This window comes from Glycine max, chromosome 10, assembly GCF_000004515.6.
Source record: "Glycine max cultivar Williams 82 chromosome 10, Glycine_max_v4.0, whole genome shotgun sequence".
Lineage (NCBI taxonomy): Eukaryota > Viridiplantae > Streptophyta > Magnoliopsida > Fabales > Fabaceae > Glycine > Glycine max.
In genome coordinates this window covers 34,116,626-34,138,886 of record NC_038246.2, presented here as the reverse complement: position 1 = coordinate 34,138,886, position 22,261 = coordinate 34,116,626, and the positions used below count along the sequence as shown (strand labels likewise).

Sequence of the window (22,261 nt, the reverse complement as noted above, 5' to 3'; positions counted from 1 at the left end):
CACCCGAGAGGTGGTTACAGGCTCGCTCGTCGGAGTAGACACCACTATATCATATGGCAACTCCGTCGCACATAACCCCAACCTCTCCACACATGCATGAGATATGAAAGAATGCGTGGCACCTGAATCATAAAGTACATCTAGTAGTTTATCAGCAATCAAACACTTACCCCATATCAAATCGTCGGAGGCAGCCGCTTCTGAGCCACTCATAGCAAACACCCGAGAGGGTACTTTTGGTCTTCCACCACTAGTGTTGTTGTTGCTAACATTACCGCTCCTTGTGGAATTAGTGGGTCCACGATTAACGGTGTTGGAATTGGCCGTCACTGTCGGCCTCCCGGTCACCCTACATTCTCGAGCATAATGGCCCACCTTGCCACACACATAACAACGATTCTCCTGTGTCTGCTGGAGCTGTGGGCAATTTCTCTTAATATGCGGTCCTCCACACTGAAAGCATTGTACCCCAGTTCCCCTTGACTGGCTCATGTTGGAGGTAGCCATAGGTTGCTTCCCCTTGTTGCTAGCATACGGCTTCATCCTCTTATTACCATTCCCCCTAAAAGGATGGTTTCTCTGAGGTCCTCCAACACCTCTAGCTTGCCTCTCCTTCATCTTGTCCTCAAAAATCCTGCACTTTGTCACCAACTGATTAAAATCCGTAATCTGCATATAACTAACCGCCTGTTGGATCTCCAACCGAAGCCCATTCTCAAACTGAGCACATAAATCTTCCTTATTCCGAGCATCTTGGTATTGAGGCCAATACTGCAGAAGCTCATTAAACTTAGCCGTGTACTCCCCAACAGACATGTTTCCTTGCTTCAAATCCAGAAATTCCCTCGCCTTCCGCTTCCTGAGATCTCGCGGGAAGTAATTCTCCAGGAATTTGTCCTTGAAGGCATTCCAAGGAATCACGCCTCCAGGTGCAACAAACGAAGGCTTCACGAACTTCCACCAATTCTCAGCCTCCCCTTGGAGCATAAATGTCGCATAAAGAACCTTATGCTCCTCAAGGCAACCCATCGCCTCGAAAATCTTTTCCGTCTCAGCTAACCACAACCTAGCACCTTCCGGATCATAGTCTCCACTGAACTTTGGCGGGTGGTTCTTACGGAAAGCCATGAGTCCCCGATACTCCGCCGGCTCCACATCACGTTCATGCACTAGAGTTTCCAGCACAGCGGTGATGCGGTCAAGGACATCACGGTTCTGATCCCTACCACGTCCTGCCATACCTATCCTGTAGGGAAACTATTAGCACCCAAGAAACCCTAAAGAGAGAGTGTACCACACAGGCTATGACAGTTATAACAACATCCTTCTCTTTATACATACTTATACACACAACAATCTTGTGAATCAGTCACACATCCATGCTCAAGACAAGAAGGCAGAAATACACACAATGTGTGACTTAACATCACTCCCCGAAACCTACTTCCAAGTTTCAGAGATACATAGCATTCACACAGCGAGACCATAACAGGTTCACTAGAATCCAACTTTTGCTCTGATACCACCAATTGTGGCGTCCCTAAATTAATGACTGGTTTAATAGTAATAATTTAAATAACAAAAACCATGATAATTTTTTTTTCTTCGTTTTCTTTTTCATTTCTTTCTCTGTTCACCATAACTAGGTTTAGAAGGAAAATCCTCACTATAAAGTCCTGAATAGCCAGTTCACAACTCTACTCGGAGTCATTTCTTTCTTACCGCTCATAATTCTCTAAATTATTTTGCTGTTTCAAAAGGAAGAATATATCAGCCATTACTTTAGGTCGTCACGTGAAAATAAAAGGATAAAGTACAGTCGGTAAATTCTTTTACAAATAAAGTTGCTAATGCTTTCTTTTCAAATAACAAGATCGATCATAAATGCAATCATCATTTAAAGCTGTCCGAAATATGGGAGTTTTACAAAATATATAGTGTCATCCAGAGCAAAGGTGTCCATAGTGGTGGCTTCAGCCACATGTATACAATCATCAAATTCCTATACATCAGGTCTACCCATACAAAAACAAAAGAGTAAACCTAACAGTCAGTCCTAGATACACCCACCCTCAAAATATAAAACCAATCCATAGAGCTGTCCACTAGGATGAAGAGCCTCCGCTGATCGCCATCTCCCTCGGGCCACTATCATCCGTAGAGTCTGCCTCAGATGCCGACATGACTTCCTCGGGAGAATCCACCTCAAGAAGTGGATCCTCATCACCCTCTAGAAAGTCAAGGGCATCCACAGCAGGCTCAGGAGGTAGCTCCTCCAGGTCCTCCTCAGGGTCTTCCTCGGATGACGTTACCTCGATCACTTGGACGGGCTCCACTAGGCGATATGGTGTAGGCGTGGGTAGTATCCACTCCACCGTGCGCTGAAGCGTCCGTGCAGGTTCATCTGGATGCACCAAAGAAGTAGTCGTGAATCGAATGGTGCCCCGAAATCGGCACCTCGTGTTGCCTTCGAGGGTCTCCCAAGCTCCCTCTAGGCACTCCATCTCTACTCGATCACGGATTAGCTGCGCCGCCATCACGATCTACAAGAAAGAAGAGAAAGGGGTAGACTCTTTCACAAGAATCTAACTGCGTTGCACACAATGCATCTCATAACCACTACATGACGTTAAAAGGAGTATCTTAAGGCTTTTCATCTCTGGTAATCGATTACACAACCTTGGTAATCGATTACCAGAGGCTAAACTTGAATTACACAGCCTCAGGACATGAAATATGCAATAATACACTGTGTAATCGATTACACATGCCTGGTAATCGATTACCAGTGACCCATTCCTCTGTGTAATCGATTACACAGGCTGGTAATCGATTACCAGAGGCTCCCTAAGTTTCCTGACTTCGTTTTCAAGCCTGGTAATCGATTACACCCCTTGGTAATCGATTACCAGAGACCATCTTAGCCTCCTGTCTTCAATTTTAAGCCTTGTAATCGATTACCCACCCTTAGTAATCGATTACCAGAGGCCACAATCCACATATTACACAAAATTCACAGCTGGCCAGCCACCACAAGCCTCCTTGCTTTGTGGTCTTGTTTTCCTTTTATCTGTTGACTGCCAGGAGCTCGCCTGCTTAGGTACATCACAGGTTCTCACTGACTGACTATGCCCGAGTTGGGTCGGGATTGGTCAAGCTTGGTTTTGGGCAATAGCACCCCACCTGACGTCCCCAAGGTCTCCTGACCCCCGGACATATCTCCAGGTACCACTCTGTGGTCAACAATAAAAGCAGGAAGTTTCACCCTTCAACACTTCCTCATCTCAAGCTTGTAGGATTATGGGGTACCCATCACATGTGGTACTAGGTGGCGGTCGGGCGATGGTGCACAACAAGTTTTCCACATCCACAATGCGCGCATAAACCCACCATCCCCTGTTGCCCACCTCCAACTGAGCTCATGTACTCCCACGTAGCCCATATCCTCGTTTCTCTCAACACCGGGTCCCCATCAATCCTCTCAAGCTTCCACAACATCCAAGCAAAACAACATTCAAACCGCACAAGCTATCACAGCCAAGCAAAACAGAGCATAGGCAGAAAACTCTGCCAAAACACCAACCAAATCACAGCTTTTCTCACTTAAAGATCACAGTAACAATTCCTTTGATCCAATTCGTTAACCGTTGGATCGACTCCAAAATTTTACTGGAAGTCTATAGTGCATAAGCCTACATTTTGACCGTTGGGATCTACTAGCAAACATCCAGAACTCATTCTGTAATACTCTTTCCACAACCAACCACACACAAGCATTTTCTGCACCAAGCTAAAATCCTGCTGCACCTATTTTGACAGCAAAATTCTGCATAAGTGCAGATTTTGAAAATCACACTTCCCCTCATCCAATCTTGCTCAAATCAAATCCTACAAGTCCCAAATCATGTATCAAACATGTCTAAACCAAAGCCAAGCTTCAAACCACAGCAACATGAAATCTAGGTGTCCAAAACCCCTCAATTCAATGGCTTTTCTAGGTTTGAAAGGTGAAATTTAGAATGAGGTAAATTTGAAGCAAACTCTCACCTCACACAAGTCCATAACATCAATCTAAACTTGCCCAAATTGGATTTACACCTAAAATTCCACCAAATCAAAATTTGACTCTTCAACACCCAATTTTGCCCTAGAAATGGCTCTTGGTTCACTTTGGTCATTTGTTTTTCTCTCTAGCTCAGCCTAACCTTTCTCACATGTCCTAAATGACATTTCAAGCTAGTATTAACTCACTTTAACCTCCATTTACCACAGAATTCAGACTTAGCCTTCCAACTCTCAAAGTCTCACTCTTTTTCCACTCATAACATCACATTCTCACTTTCTAACCCTAGGTTAGTTCTACCCTTCATCTCTAACAGTTTTCCATCAGCAATTTCAGCATATAAACATCACAAACATCATCACAAAAACCCTAAAACAGAATGGGTATGTCTAACTCATCCAAACATGGTAATTTCAACAAGTTTTCAGCAAATGCCTTCACATATAATCATCACACAGCAGAAAACTAACAAAACCACCCATCATATCTCCCAAAACCCCATACCCACGAAATTTAAGAGAGAAAGAAGTCCACCCAAACCTGAATTTTTGAAGTCCCACTCGTAGCCACGCACTTCACGACTCCAAAAATGCCCTCCTTTCGCGATTTGGAGTAGAAATGAGCACCAAAGGTTGGAGCTTTGTGTGGAGCTTCAATGGTGAATGAGGGAGGAAGAAAAGCAACGTGAGGGAGAGGGAGAGAGAGAGCTTCTGAAAATGTGGGGCTGAGTGAGGAGAGAGAGGGTTGCTTTTTGGTTTAAATAAAAGGGTTTTCTCTTTTTCTATTATTTTATTTAAACAAGGCCACATGTCTCCATTTGAGTGGAGCGAGAAGGGCCCACTTTCTCTTTTTGACTGTGACCCATATTCAGTCACAAAAGTGAGAAAAATCTGACCTTTGAAACGCTAAAATCCTGCCTCGGTTTGCGTGTCGTTTCTCTGATTCCAGTTTCTCACGTTTCTCTGCGTCCGCCGGGGCCAGTTTTCGAAAGCAAGCAATATATATATCAAAATGCTCAAAATAAAACCCCGAGCGTGGTTCAGAGGTTGGTTTCGTTAAATTTTAAGTCGCACGTAAAACGATAATTTTTAACTAATTAATTAGGAATTAACCCATAACCTCCCAGTTATGGATTTCTCTCCCTTAATTAGTCAAACCCGCATATCTTGCCCCCACTATTCCTATTTCTACCAAGAACATATCTATACATATACACGGAACAATACTTATATATATATAATCATTCAAAATACATCGTTTCCGTAAACTCCGGGTAGAAATTTCCAGGATGTTACATGAGCAATTTTCTCACACAATTCAAAAAACCTAGAGAAGTCATCATCATAAGCACACAACCCTTTTTTGTGATCAAACCCAAGCATTTTAGTTTCAAGAATGGAAAGTAAAGAGTATCTCACTAATACAAAAGTTATCTTCCACAACATTAATTTGAAGATGGTGGAATGAAGACCATTGTTATTATAATCACAGTCGTATTTTTGTAATTAATTGAAAATTTTCAAGGACGGTGTTCGTATGACCGTATTTGAAGTTCCTTCCCATTTAGATTTTCATTTCCTTTTTGCTCGTGCTTTCTCACTTTCTCTGCACAACTATCTCCTCTCACATTTCCCTTTCCCTCGTGCTTCCTCTCTTGTCGACGTGTCGAAGGCGGCAAAGTTCATGATGTTGAAGGTTGATGATCTGATGAACTAGGCTCGTCGTGGCTCCATCTGACCCATGACCTTCGGCCTCACATCCTGCACCGTCGAAATGATGCACATCGGCATCGCCCGCTACGATCTTGACCGCTTCGTCAGTCTGATCATCGTCAACACTCTCACCAACAAGATGGCTCCCGCTCTTCACAAGTATTCCCTCTATCCCTTTTCTAGGGTTTTTACTTCTCTATTTTTATTCCTTTCCTCCATAGATTCAAAATTACATGACTCAGTTGATGCACTAACATTTTGAAAAATGGATAATATAGCCTGCATATTTATAAACACATGATAAACAATTCGTTAATTTGGCATCAAAATCTGAATCTCGTTCTTGCTTGGGAAATCAATGTTTCTATGAAGATAAATAGGCCAAATAGTACTACTGATTATGAAGATAAAATTGTATTACAAAAAGATTATGATGAAGTTGGGCAAAACCGTCGGCTTGAGGTTCTGTTCTCTGCATGATATACATGCCTTTAATATCTATTTTTATGTTTTAACACATGTTTGACAAACAATTTTGTTTTTAGAGAGTTCCCCCTCCCTGTTTATGACAACCTAAAGCTTAGCTGGCAGGTTTTTGATAAACTGAATTTATTAGTATTTAATTGTAGACTTTAATTCTAATTGCTGTTTTTAAAAGCTCTATATTTCCTTAGTCAAAACCCTTTCTATAGAGCATAAGCCATAAAAAATGACTTGGTAATGAGTAAATAATTGGGATAATCTAAGATAAATTTTTGCATTTTAAAGTTTAAACTATTTTGCTTACGCAGGTGGAGGGAAGTGTTGTGCATATCATGAAAGCTTTAGCGAGCCATTCATCAACAGCACAGAGTTTAATAGATGATGATTCACTTCAGTTGCTTTTTCAAATGGTTGCCAAGGGATCTTTGATTGTTTTCTCTCGTTATAAGGAAGGACTTGTTCCATTACACAACATACAACTTTGCAAACATGCTATGCAGGTAAACTATGGTACATTTGTCTGCAGTGAAAGTAGTATTGAAAATGATGTAAATATTGCATATGATAATTAGCTTGAGCTGATATTATTCTTCTGATGGTTGAATATTTATATTTTTGCTACTTATAATTCTAGATACTTGGTCTTCTTTTGGTAAATGACAATGGAAGCACAACCAAATATATCCACAAGCATCATTTGGTATGTAATTTAACTTTCAAATCTTAATACTTTTTGTTTGTCAAATAAGTTGTCTCACAGAATTGGTGTTGTATTTCTTGGTTATATATTATTATCAAGCAGTTTATGTTCATCTTTATCACTTTGATAGCATATGTCAATGTTCAACAACATCTATGGGCTAGTTTGAAATGATACACTATTATGTTATTTTGCCCTCAGGCTTTGGTTCAAGGGGTGGGTTGGTGTGGTTTTAGGATTTATTGTGACAAAAGGATCCCCTTTTGGTCTCTTCTATTTCAATCTCATGTAAAATGAATAGAAAAATAGTTTGTTATGCTCTCAAATGTTCAACTCTTTATGAGAAACAATATATTCTGTAATAGAAAAGCAAATTTGTTATTCAATGGCAAAATATTCATAAGGTCATGTCAGGCTCTTCCTTGCAAAGCTTTAAGGAAGTGCAAGGGAAAAAGAATCTTATAAACATTAGGCAGAGGTGCTAACAATTTAGCTTGGGGGAGAAACGGTAAAAAAATATAGAGTAGTTGGATTTATAGAAATAGTCCATATTGGTCTTTATGAAAATTGAATTATGGGTAAAGAAGAATGGCATGACAACTTGATTAGTGTGATTCATGCTACGACGTGTTTGTTTGTGTTAGTCCAGGCAATTGATTCTATTTTCTTGTGTGCTTAGTGTGTTATTTAGCGGCGAAACTCACAGGTTGGAACCTTTGGGTTTTCTTAGCCCAGATTCAAACTATAATGGCTTGTGGGATGAGCGAAAAAAGTGAGATCAGTGAAGGAGGTGCAAATGATTCAATGGCTAGTGTGGGAGATGTGATATTTGTCAAGCTTTGCGGTAGCTCATGGTGGCCTGCACAGGTAAGTTAATTTTCATTCTTGCTGGTTTCTATGCCTGCACATGTTAACTAATTGATGTTTATTTTTTTTTTGTAAAAAAAATGATTGAATTTGTTGTAGTTTGTTGATGACAATAGTGTTAATAAGAGTGTTAAAACGAGCAAACTAACCAAACGATTTCCAGGAGACATCCTTGTTAGGCATTATGGAAGCTATACATCCTCTGTTAGAGCCTACTGTTGCACTTTGGTTCTGTTTTTTGAGTGACTTGTTTCAATGGCTAAAAAATTGGTTGATTCCCCTATGGTGAATGGCAAATATTACTTGGATTGATATACTACTATTGATGTCTGGTTTGTCAGTCAAGGTCTTTTTGAGCATCTCACTAACAAGGTAGAGGATATTATTGTTATTGAGAGAGATGAATGGAAACGAGTGAATTATCAACTTGTTATGATGTTTGGAAGAAAACTCAATATATTACTATAGTACAACTATTATCTCATTTTTATGAGATTTGATTTTTGTTTCTTATGTAGTAACTTGAAAGATCAAGCTTCATTGATTTTTGTCTTGAAAATACATACATAGTAACTTTTATTTTTGCACGGTATAACTTTTATTTCAATTGAACTATTGAATTTTAAAGGGATATCAAGTGTGCTAATATACGAGTTGATGTAAGTGGGCAAGTCAAGCTTGCAGGTTTTGGGTTGGCAAAGGTAGCCTTTAATAGCACTGAATTTATCTTTTCAGAAAATTGTCATACACAATCCTAATGCTGGCTGCTTATAATTCATATTTTTTTTATGTATTTTACCTTCTCAGGCAACGAAATTTAATGATGTTAAATCAAGCAAAGGATCTCCATACTAGATGTCCCCTAAGGTTTGTCATGCTCTTGTATCATTTGCTTGGAGTAATTCCTACAAAGGAATGAAATCATTTTTTTATATTTAAATAAAATTATATTTAAGGAATATGGAAAAATAAATTAAACCTTTGAAAAAAATTACTTTTAAAAATTTTGAATGTAATTTTGCAATAAGAGTTAAAATGCAAATAAAAAATCTTCAATTTACTTACAAATTAAAATTACAAATATTAGAAAAAGACTAACAAAAAGACTTGAAATGAGAAGCTAACTTTTTCTATTTGTCTTTTCTTTATATAAAGTAAAGATATGTGTGTTAGTCAATGGTTATAACTTATATGTCTTGCAAGTTCACTAATTCCACAGAAAAAAGGCAACTAATTCCCGTAAATGTACGTTCTTATGGTCAATTTTTTATTGTAACACCTTTTTAAAATATTGTAGGTTATATGATTTGAGATTAAGGTTTTCAACACTCTTTGTTTAATTAATATTTTTATATATGAAAACTCCTTTCTTTCTCAATTTTATGTTGTAATATAACAATTAAATAGATTTTTTAGACATGTTATCAAAACATTGAACAAGGTTGTTACTTGTTATTAGACAACCAAATATGAATATCAGCAACACAGTTTTGCATGAAAATTGAAAGATGTTTCATTTTGGGAGAGCTCACACTTGAAGGAATAACCAATCTATCATATTCCATACCTATGATTATGCAAGACATTTTGTTAGTGCTTCTACTCGTATTCTTGGGCATGAGGGCACACCTGAAGGAATAAAAAAAGGAATAACCAATATTCTGCTTATTCTTTGTAAGGATATGGTTACTGCATGGTTCTTGTTGCAAATCCAGTATTTTATTTCTCAAGGATAGCATCATGAGATGAGATTTAACTATTGAGTAGTATTTTTAACTATAAGATCTGCTTATTAATAGTTATAGACTTATGGCAGTAACCTCTGTGTACCTAAGTACCTAAGAAATTTGATCATTGATTCTCTTACTATGTGCAGGGTATTTGCTTTGATGCGATGGACATCAACAACTTTGCTATTTCATTATATTGGTTTGATGGATAAGCAGGTTAAAAAAAAGGGTTTGGTAAATTATTCAATTTGAATGGTTATCTGCTTTGAAATGTTTGAGTGAATCACTGAATTTCCATTTTCTAGCATTTTTTTTCTTCCATGTGATACCTTCCTTTTCAACATATGCATTCTCACATGCATATGTGCATGGATATGTTAAAGATGATAGGTTCCCTGGATCATTCTATTCACTAAACATAATTTTTTGTTTGCTTATGAATGATACTTTGCTTCTCAGGTACTTTGATACTTCATTCTGAACTCGTTGTAGTCTTTTTGCTTGTTCATTATTTATCTTTGCTTGGATGCTTGTTCATAAGTTAATGTGTGTGTATATATATATATATATATATATATATATATATATATATATATATATATATATATATATATATATGCAAGCCCTAAAAATTTTGTGCTCATGATCTTGTCAAAGATAAAGTTAATTATTCTTATAGCAACTACTATATGCATGTCACATAGTTACTTTTTTTACAAAACATTAAAGTTAAGAATAAAATATTTGTAGACATAATTATTTAATCTCATTTTTACTTAAAGTAATTAGTTAGTCAAATCCAAATATTGAATGTCAAGATAGCTAATGCACCAAAATTACACAATTAAAAACAATGGAATGATTAAATTCGTGAAATAAAACATAGAGACCAAATTCAAGAAATGAGAAAATAGAGAATCAAAAGTCGAATTAAGCTAAATTTTAATTATTGAAGATTATTGATTTATTTATAAAATAACTAATTTGTTAATATTGAAAATTGATTGATTGATTTGTTATGTACAGGAGATTTGTCATAATTGGGGAGATGACATTGAAAGAGTGGACATATGATAACGTGGAATTATGTGATAAAAAATGGCAGGATTTAGCTCATACACTAAAATCCATCCATGCTCTACAGTCCGTGATTATAGCTCTCTATTAAAGTTATGAAAAGAAAAAACAATGAATAATAAAAAATCAACATGTCTTGGCTATTGTCATCAATTAAACTAAATATTGTGGTAAAGAAAAAGTAAAACTTGATCCATCTTGTATGGATTGGTAGTCTTGATCTTGAATGATGTCAAATCTAGTATAGGTAAAAGGTAAAATGTAGTAGTGTGAAAAATATTATAAAATTATGTTGGACTTATTGTTTTAACCATTCTCCTATTAATTTTAATATTTGTCGCTAGTTTTTATATTTTTACAATAAACTTATATTAATTATTTATACTCTATACTAATTATTTATATTTATGCTATTGACAATTACTAATAATTTATATTTTTCTCGTACTATTTATTATTGCATGACTAAATTATTTACATTTCCATCACTGTCTATTTATTTTTTCTGTTAACTATCATTAGCCATTCCCTATTCTTAATGTTTTATTTTATGATTTTCTAACTATTTCCAACTATTTATACTCTCACCACTAACTTTCATTATTAATTAATTACATGTTGTTCATGTTTCATTGTCACTAATTTAATTTTTCAAAACTTTTTACTACTAACTACCTACTATTCATTCTGTGTAAAAATAAATACTTCATACTATTCATTTTGTCCATGTATTACATTTATAATGATATTTTATTATAAGTGCCCCTTGTTTGATATTTTTAGGCATATTTCATGTTATATAAAATGTTAATGTTTATGCATGTTCTGTTAAATATATGCATTGGATAATATTCTTATAGCAGTTAGTTGTCCTATGAAATGGATTTTGCTTGTTGATGTCTTTTAGGCATACAACATTTCAGATGCATGCTGAGGTTCAATTGCTTTCGCTAGTACTCCCCGTTCGTCAAGTAAGATTCGTTAGGTTCTGTAAGCAGCATGTAGAAGGTGTATGGGCTGCGTTGATTTGCTGACCAAAAAAAAATGGGCTGAGTTGATGTTTCCATTGAGATACGTCACGCTGCTGCTAATGCACAACCATTCATGAGTTGTAGGAGGCTTCCTTTTGGTTGTATTGTGCAGGATATGCCGAATGGTTACTCCAAGGTAAGTATTGATCTAAGTTCTTTTTAAGACTTCTTTCTTTTCTTTTTAATTAATCTTTGTGTGACACTGTTTATTGTTGTTTGTAGTTTTCATATATTTTTTTTTCTTTTTTTTTAAATTGAGGGTATCTTCTTGATTTTGATTAGAAATGGGGTGTGTTTTGTTATAGCTAGTACTATAGTTTTGCTAGAAGTTGCACTTGACTTCTAAGTGAACTTTGTTTTGACTGTTGCTATAAATAGAATAATGTTGAACTTTGCATGAGAAATCAATCTTTTTATTTGAGGAGATGCTTGCTTAGTTAAATTGTATTATAATCTTCTAACTTCAGAGAAAGGGTCGCTTGCTGTTTGTATTTAATTTGTCCATTGCTACTCCTAGAGAATAGTGAATCTAGGCTTGTATAGTTTAGCAATAGTTTGAAACTTCGTTTTTGTTTAGCATCTTTTAATTTAGAATTTAAAAGTGCATGAAAATTTTAAATTTGGGATTTTTCCTTCCTTGTTGTATAAATAATACACTTGATGCTTCTATTCTTATCTCTTTTTATATAAAATCTAGCATTTTTTTTACTGCATACGAGACCATAATGACCTGGATCCAGTCATTTGCTTCTATAATATAATGCTGACAGATGTTGTGTTAATTCGTGCCCTTTAATATTCATATAGGTTAGGTAGGGATGATGACATGGTGGTTGTATTATCTCCACCACACAAAGTGGGTCCACAACATATTATGAAGTGGTTGTGGGTTTGGACATGTTGGTAGGTGAGGACTAGTGCCTTGATCAATTAGCACTTTGCAGCTTCATTGGCCCTTTAGGTAATGGTATAAAACTTACCTTAAATAATATGTTGTAATTGGATAATGGTATAAATTTTTTTAATGTATAGCATTTTTTTCTCATTTTTAAATGAGAAAATAAGTCATACACTCTAATATAAACAATTTTATATTCATATATTCATGGCAGGAGAAACATGTTGAAATTGACACAACGCATGACTAGCAACTTTTGTTCTAGGGATTGTGCTTTGTTAGCTTGCAAGTGGGACAACCTTCACATTGGGACTCTTGGTGATGACAAGGAAAAATGTGGATGACCCTAGTGAGCCTCTTAGGATTGTGTTCAATGTTGCAACTTCTGTTTGGATGCCAGTGTCATGGCAAAGGTTGTTCGACTTTCTGCGTGATGAATGACTAAAAAGTGAGTGGGACATCTTGTCCAATGGTGGACCAATGCAGGAGATGGTACATATTGCCAAAGGTACTTGTTTTCCGAAGCTCTCTTAAGAAACTAACAAAAATAAGGGATTATTTCTCTAAAACAAGTCAATCACTTCATGACAAACTTGTTTTTCTTTTATAATCATTGATTTATATATATATATATATATATATATATATATATATATATATATATATATATATATATATATATATTATCTTCACTTTTTTGTTGTTAGCCTATGTTTATAAATAAGTTAAGTATATAAGTTGATTTTAGCTTATATGAAACGTTTAGTTCAATTTACCTTATTATAAGTATATATAGAGAAGTTTATTCAAACAGGATCTTAATAGAAAGTGCTTTTCATATACATGTGTTGCAGTGTGTATTTCTTCACGACCTACTATTTTATGATTACTTAGGGCTAGGAGATGTTACATGTGCTTTGGACCACTATAAGTGAAATTTGTAATTTATTTCTAATCAGGTCCTTGGTGGTGTAAGATGTTCAATTTTTTAATGATAATATTTTAATTATTTTTTTTTAAAAATACATTCTAAGATGATTTTTAGAAAAACTGTCTTAGAAGGGTATCCTTCTAAGACGGTTTTTGAGAAAACCGTCCTAGAATCCTCAAAATTTTTAACTTTTTTTTTCTTTTTAAAAAAGACATTCTAAGAATAATCGTCTTAGAATACATTTTTATGACAGTTGTTAGCTAAAAACCGTCTAAAACTGTCTTAGTTAAGACGGTTTTTAGCTAACAACCGTCTTAGAAAGATATCTTTTTTGAAGACGATTTTTTATGAAACCGTCGTTGAAAGTCTTTGACTTTTAATTTCATTGACTTCAAAGACGATTGAGAACCGTCTTTAAATATACATTACAACTGTCGTAGAAGAGATATTTTCCAGTAGTGTCTCCTTGAAAGAGCATCGATTACCACATTGGCATTACCTTGCTTATGCTTGATCACAAATGAAAATGTTTCTAAAAATTCCACCTATTTGGCATGCCACTTGTTGAGTTTGCCTTGTTCCTTTAAATGCTTAAGAGATTCGTCATCACTGTGTATCACAAATTCCTTAGGTAAGAGATAATGTTGCCAAGTGTGCAAACCTTTCACAAGTGCATATAATTCCTTATCATATGTGGAATAATTCAAATGAACACCCTTCAACTATTCAATTTTCACTAAAATAAGCAATGGGATTTCCCTCCTGTAACAACACACCACCTATCCCTGCATTTGATGCATCACATTCAATTTCAAAAGATTTGGCAAAATTAGGCAAAACAAGAATATGTGCATTGGTCAATGTTTCCTTCAGATCATTAAAGGCTTTCTCTTGTGTACTCTCCCACTTGAACCCCACATTTTTCTTAACAATTTCATTTAAGGTAGAAGCTAGTGTGCTAAAGTCTTTCACAAAACACTTGTAGAAACTAGCCAACCCATGAAAACTTCTCACCTCATTCACATTCTTGGGCCAATCTCTAATAGCTCTCAGTTTTTCCTCATCAAGTTACACACCCTTAGAGCTCACAAAAAAAATCCTAGGAACACTACTTGGTTAGTGCAAAATGTGCATTTATCCCTATTTGAAAACAAACTCTCTTTCCTAAGGATTTCCAAAACATTTCCACTACAAAAAAACGTTTTTCCCACGGAATTTTTCCCACCGAATTAATTCCGTCGAAAATATTTGAATTTTGGACAGAATTTTTTCCATGGAATTCATTTCGTCGGAAGTATAACTTACCCAAGGAGATTCGTTCGTCGAAAATTTGATAGCTTTCCGGCAGATTATTTCAATGGAATATGCATCTGTCGGAATTTAAAAATTTTCCCAAACATAAAGACCCCAACCCTAATTGCCTCTCATTCAATTTTCAATCTTATATCATTTCTTCCTCCCATGGCACCATCGCTCGCTCCCGTCGTGTCACCGACATTGCTGCGCCGCCACTGCGAACCCACACAAGGATTGTCACCCCCGTCGTCTTTCTTCACTGGGGCTGCAACATCATTGATTCTGGGTCTCTACGCCCTTCACAAGGGATTGTCGCGCCTGCCAATAATACATGTAAGAATGCTTCAATTGATTGGGGCTTTTATTTGCCTCATAAATATGGTCCCTTGTTGTTGCTATGTTGATGTCTTCTGCAATGGCTAAAGTAGTGCTATGTATTTTCTTATTTTTTCGATTGTGCTCACTCGTGTATCTTTGTTTTCTTTTTTCTAATTTGGGTTTTCAGAACAACACATCCTAGGGTTCGTGGTCCCATTCTCTTTGTCCTTTGCCTTTGTATTCCCTCACAACAACGGTCATTTGAAAGTTGAAGAGGTAAATGAATTTGGTCTCTTTCTTTTGTATCTCTGGTTTTGAACTTATCTAGATGAAATTGTAATTTTGATACTACAAGTAGCTAAGAAACCTGTATTAAGTTTTTTGTTTGAAATATTTGTTTGAAGCATAGATTATATATTGTAGTGATGAAAATAATGTACAAACATATATAATTATTGTAAATATTAATGAACATACATAGTAAGCAGTGACTGTGCCAGCAAAGTTGCCGACAATGAGCTTGAGCTGCATATCAATCCTCCCAAATAGGTATTCTTTCTTTGATTTGAAGTTAGAGCCAAAGACTTTGTCTAGGGAAAGTGATAGAAGCTGGCCATCATTGAATATGTTAGCACGGTCGCCACCCCATGTTAGATCAAAGTCTTGGTAGAAGCTAGAAGCACATATGCAACCATAGTGCTAACCCCTATCCCAACTAGCATAAGCACATAGAACCCATTGTTGTGAGCAGAACTAGGAGCCATTTTGGACACAAAAAAAGAGAGAAAGAGAAATTGTGCTTCTTGTGATGATGTGAGGGAATGTGTTCAAAAGAGGGGTATATATGTGTGTGTGTGTGTGTGTGAAAAAGAGAGAAATGGAAGATGGGATTTGGGTATGTGACTATGGTTGGACACGTGAAGGAGCAATAACTTGGGCTGGTGGGACCAAAAGCTGGTGCCAGCTTAGCAAGTTTTGAAAGCTGGAGCCTTTTTTGTTTGGGCATTGGTTATACTTAAATGGATTTTGTGATGTTTTTTGGGTTTGTGCACAGGATGCTATTCACTTATTCAGTAGTAGTATCTTTGTCCAGAGTCACAAGTCACATATTACGAGTTTCTTTTAATAATTAGATTATAAATTAATTATGTTTGATGAGTTGATTTTTCAATGATTGCTCCACACTTGCAAAATTTTCTAGTTTTTGCTTAAAATTTTAAGCAATGAACATAGATAAATGTAGGGCTGACTCTGTGGATTGTATGTTCTTTTCTTTCCTGATGTGTGATGCTAAGTGTTCGATAAAAATACCGAAACTATAGATCAATTGGTGTGCTAAGCCAATGAATTAAATCAGAGTGTGATCTAGTTTGTATGTGTGGAATTGATCTCCGAAGCATTGTGACGATTCTTCTGATTTTTCCTCTTTCTTTTCCTTGTTGATCTGCTTAGAATATTGTATTGTACTTCTTTCTCAGAGATTTCTCTGTTGGATGAGGTTGTGTTCTTGTTTAAACGTTTTGGCTGCTATATTTGATATTTGGAAGCATTCTGTGCCAGATTTATAAGCATGCTTCTGTTTAATTTTTCGGAAATAGAAAGTATTTGAGGTTGTAGCGATTCTTTCATTGCTTGATGTTTGGTGGTAGGCTTAGTTGCTAATAGTTGAATAAATCTAGAATATTGTGCTGAGAAAAATAGCAGTTTTGGAGAAAAAAATAGTTTTGAAAATAAAAAACTGATTTTGGGTTCAAAAATATGGTTTGAATCTTGAATTAGTTTTAAAACCAGTTTCTAAACCAGTTTTGAGGTTTAGAAATTGGTTTATGGTTCAATAAAATTGATTCGGAATCAAGCTGGGTTTTGGAAACTAGTTTCAGACTGTTTCATGTAAACTTCAAAGACCAAACTGGTTTTGTAGAAAAATACAGTTTGGTTTTTAAAAACCAAGATGTTCTAATGGTTTGATTTGGTTTTGGTTTGGTTCTCCCAAAACTCCAAACCATACCTAGTAGGCACCAGCCAATTATGCAGGATTGAGTCCCACCAATAAAAACCTATAATTGAATGTGCATGAGATCGAGGTTCTTGATATAAACTTTTAAAGCCTGGTTGTTAAATTTCGCTTATTAAATTAGCATGTTAACTTAATTTATAACACGAAGCCAAATCCTCAAAGAAGTCCAGAACAGTATATATAATATTCTTATTATACCAAAGCTTATATAGTGATTCTTAATTATATTCAATCTTTTTTAGTGCCTGCATAAACTGATCATTATATTAATTGTTGATGCATATATAACTGTCTCCCAATACTGAAACTGAAAGCGACAATGGTAGAAAAGTTTGGAGCTTTTCTGTCATGAGCTCTGATTATTGGTCGTTTTCAGCTACTTGCAGAAATAAGTTTTTTTCTTTCTATATTCGTTTGTGCTTGCCTCAACCACCTGCCGAAAATAATCATGTTTTCATACAAAACAAGACTCAACATCAAAATTCTCTATAAGTTGAAATAATATAGCAGTTATATACGCATTTAATTGTTAAGGCTTTGTTATCTAGGCTCTTGGCTTTGTTCTTCAGTCTCTAATAGATTAAACTTAATTTGATTTATGGAGCAATGCCTTCTCAAAGTGAACAACACTAGAAGAAAGAAGAGGAGAGTGGAGATGCACAAACACATAATTTCCCCAAAAGTCCTGTTTCACTATCTTATTACAACTAATTTTATTTTCTGTCACTTGTTTGTCTCACATGATTATGGTGCTTCTCATATTTATGGCTAATTGAGAAAAGTCATACTTATACTGGGACAAAACCAAAAAAAAAAAAATTCCTTAAATTAACTAATAATTTTACTCTAAAAAAAGTCCTAAAATTAACTAATAATTTAACTAAAAATAGTCCTTAAATTAACTATCTTATTACAAATATTTTTACTCACTGTCACTTGTTTGTCTCACATGATTATGGTGCTTCTCAGATTTATGGCTAATTGAGAAAAGCCATGCTTATACCAGGACAAAACAAAAAAAAATATTTTAAATTAACTAATAATTTTACTCTAAAAAAAGTTCATAAATTAACTAATAATTTAACTAAAAAAAGTCCTTAAATTAATTATCTTATTACAAATAATTTTACTCTCTGCCACTTGTTTGTCTCACATGATTATGATGCTTATCAGATTTATGGCTAATTGAGAAAAGTCATGCTTATACCAGGACAAAACCAAAAAAAAAGTCCTTAAATTAACTAATAGTTTTACTCTAAAAAAATCCTTAAATTAACTGATAATTTAACTAAAAAAAGTCCTTAAATTAATTATCTTATTATAAATAATTTTACTCTTTGCCACTTGTTTGTCTCACATGATTATGGTGCTTCTTAAATTTATGGCTAATTGAGAAAAGCCATGCTTATACCAAGACAAAACAAAAAAAAGTTCTTAAATTAACTAATAATTTAATTAAAAAAGTCCTTAAATTAATTATCTTATTACAAATAATTTTACTCTCCGCCACTTGTTTATCTCATGATTATGGTGCTTATTAGATTTATGGCTAATTGAGAAAATCCATGCTTATACCAGGACAAAAAAGTCTTTAAATTAATTAATAATTTTATTCTAAAAAAGTCCTTAAATTAACTAATAATTTAACTAAAAAAAGTCCTTAAATTAACTATCTTATTATAAATAATTTTACTCTCTGTCACTTGTTTGTCTTACATGATTATGGCGTTTCTCAGATTTATGGCTAATTGTGAAAAACCATGCTTATACTAGGACAAAACAAAAAAAGAGTCCATATTTTAATTAATTAATAGAATTATCGGTAACTTAAAATAATAATAATAGAAAATCCTTAAAAAATACTCCAGAATTTACTTATTTACAAGCTAGAATTGAATTTATTCCCGTCAAAAACAAAAGTTGCATTTGATACCCTGAATTTTAGAAGTATCAGATTTTAGTAAAAAAAAAATAAACTTTGTTTGCTTCTACAGTTAAATATGAAGACGTGGTTGTCCAAGTCATCAATATTGAAGTTATATCATATATTTTTACAAAACTATCAAATTGAATTAAATAAATAAGAAAAATAGGATGCTTGAGTTAATCTTTCCTTAATTTCCTTTTAGTTGTGGATCTACTACTAATTTTACACATATATACGCACACTCTTATTATGTTTTAAAAAAGTATGTTAACAAGTTAAATTCAAGTTCAACTCAAATTTTTTTTAGTACTCCTTTATATTAATTAAAGTAGATTTTTTTAGTACTCCTTTATATTAATTAAAGTAGATGATCTGAGTTACTCAAATAAACTTCTATTTACCGCTTACCGTCATTAATTTACTCTAAAAAATAACAACATAATAATAAAAACTACTATTTTAGTAACATAAAACTACTATTTTATTATTATGTTATTAGTATATAGTAACAAAATAATAGTACTTGGAAAAATAATAACATAATAATATTTTTCAGTACTTCTATTTACTGCGGACCACAAGTATGTACCGCTAAGTGTTACAAATTATAATATAATCATTAGGACATTTAGAAACTAGATCAAAACTCAAGAGTTGAAGCATTTGGATGCTTAAAAACTACTATTCATTAGTGCAAATCATCATTGAAGTGTATCCTTCCATCCCTCTAATGTTAATTAACCACCACTAACTAGTTATTAATTAGAATAAAAGTGCAAATTTATTGGCTATAACTTATAAGGAGATGGTGAGTGGGAATCAACTTATGGCAACCAACTAGCAGAATCTCCAACCTTTTCTTGCCAAAAGTAATTAAAATGATGATGCCTTATTTGAAAAGTATTATTTTAATAAATGTGAGAATGTATACAGCACCTCAGAAGGGAGTTGATTTTAATGTGAATATGTATGGTTGAGGGAATTTAATTAGTGTCCTTCACTTCTTTCTATATTCTATCTAATCAAAACAGAAAGCATGTTTTCTTTTGCTAACAAAATAATAACAAAATTTAATTAGTATCCTTTGGACTGATCATGGTGAAAACATGCCGCATGTTTTCTTTTATGCACTATTAATACAATTTTTTGTTAGTTGAGATTGTGTTGGGTGATCGCTTCATTACTCACACGTATGCTAGTTGAGATTTTTTATTTTAATTGCTTGAAATTTTGTATTCTGAATGTGTTAAGTACATTTCTGATTGTGATTATGTTATTTATATTCCATGCTTTGTTCATTTAGAAACTTAAACTTATATGTATGTCATTTTATTCCCACCTAAAGTATGATCATAATTTTTGCTACTAAGATATAATAGAGATCACTCTAAGAGTATGCATGACTAAACATCAAGGTTCCTATTTTTTATTTATTAAATATGTAGAATATGAACAATATTCTTTGGAATCATCGTTGGATGTACGATAGATGCTATAGTGGTAGAAGCGGGTTGAAAGAGTCTTTTGTCAAAGGGGTTGAAGAGTTTGTAAGAAAAGTTAGTCAGCAAGATTGTTATGAAAATGATGGGGGGATAAGATGTCCTTGTGTTAAATGCGGTTGCACTAGGATTTTGGAGGATAGGGTTGTGAAGGTTCACCTTTATAAAAATGGATTCAAGCCTAATTATTGGATTTGGACTGATCATGGTGAAGACATGCCGCATGTTGATTTAAATGAGGGCAACAATTACATGGATGCTTCTACTAGTGCAGAATATGTGACTCAACACGAACAATTTATGTTAATGCAAGACATGGTGTGTGATGCTCTAAGACAACCTCAAACATTTGAAGCTCCAAACTCAAATAATATGGAAGAACCTCCAAATGAAGATACTCAAAGATTTTACAATTTATTGGTGGAGGCGAATGAATCATTGTACGAAGGGGCAACAGACTCAAAATTATTGATATCCGCGAGGCTTTTAGCTTGCAAGTCCAATTGGAATGTTCCTGACCAATGCTTGGAATTTATTTCAAAAATGCTTTTGGATGCAACACCTATAAAAGATGGCTTACCAAAAACTTTTTATGATGCGAAGAGGTTAATATCGAAGTTGGGATTGGAGGCTAAGAGGATTGACTGTTGTGTGGATGGATGCATGTTGTATTATGACAATGATGTAGCATTAACCAAATGCAAATTTTGTAACAAGCCCAAGTATCATGCCAAGACTATTGGAACAAGCAACAGAAAACCAGTTCCAATAAAAGCGATGTTTTATTTGCCTATAACACCAAGGTTGTAGAGACTGTTTGCATCAATACAAATTGCTAGGCAAATGTCATGCCACTATGATAATAGAAGATCTTCAAGCATGTTACGTCATCCATCTGATGGTGAAGCATGGAAGCACTTTGACCGGGTACATGCAGATTTTGCTATTGATTCACGAAATGTGCAACTCGGTTTATGCACAGATGGATTTAACCCATATATTCAAGCATCCTCTTCACCTTATTCTTGTTGGCCAATCATTGTTACCCCATACAATCTTCCTCCAGAAATGTGTATGACTAAAACTTATATGTTTTATACTTGTGTCATACCAGGTCCATTTAATCCAACGGTTGGTATTGATGTTTATTTATAACCTTTGATTGATGACTTGAAAAAATCATGGAGTGGTGTTATAACTTGGGATGTTTCAAGAAAGCAAAATTTCATGATGATGACAGCTTTGATGTGGACTATTAATGATTTTCTTGCTTATGGGATGTTGTCTGGTTGGGGGACACATGGTAGATTAGCATGTCCGTATTGCATGGAGGACACAAAGGCCTTTCAATTGGCAAATGGGGGAAAAACTTCTTGATTTGACTGTTGTCATACCCTAATTTCGTCCGGGGATCATTGTTTTTTGGCATGTGACTTTCGCTTGACCACCTTAAAATATTTAACACCCATCGTTGTGGAATCCGTAAAGTTCCGAGATGTTTCGAGAAAAAACCGGTCAAAAACACGAAAACGGGAGTGTATTTAGCAAAGTGGGGTGTGTGTAAATAAATTGTCACACTTTAATTTCATCTGAGGACCATTTTTGATCGCTTCGGAAGGCTTAACACTCATCACGGTGGAATCCGTAAAGTTTCGTGAGATTTTAGAAAGAAAACGGCCAACAACACAAAAATGGGGGGTGAACTTATCAAG

At 34.7% G+C, this 22,261-nt stretch overlaps 1 protein-coding gene across 1 annotated transcript; it reads left to right on the top strand.

The window, feature by feature from the left end:
• The first annotated feature begins 20,498 nt into the window (after positions 1 to 20,498).
• On the top strand, positions 20,499 to 21,359 carry LOC100814627 (uncharacterized). The gene has a single exon (XM_006590044.1). The coding sequence runs from the start codon at positions 20,499 to 20,501 to the stop codon at positions 21,357 to 21,359; it is 861 nt and encodes a 286-aa protein (XP_006590107.1).
• The last annotated feature ends 902 nt before the right edge of the window (positions 21,360 to 22,261 follow it).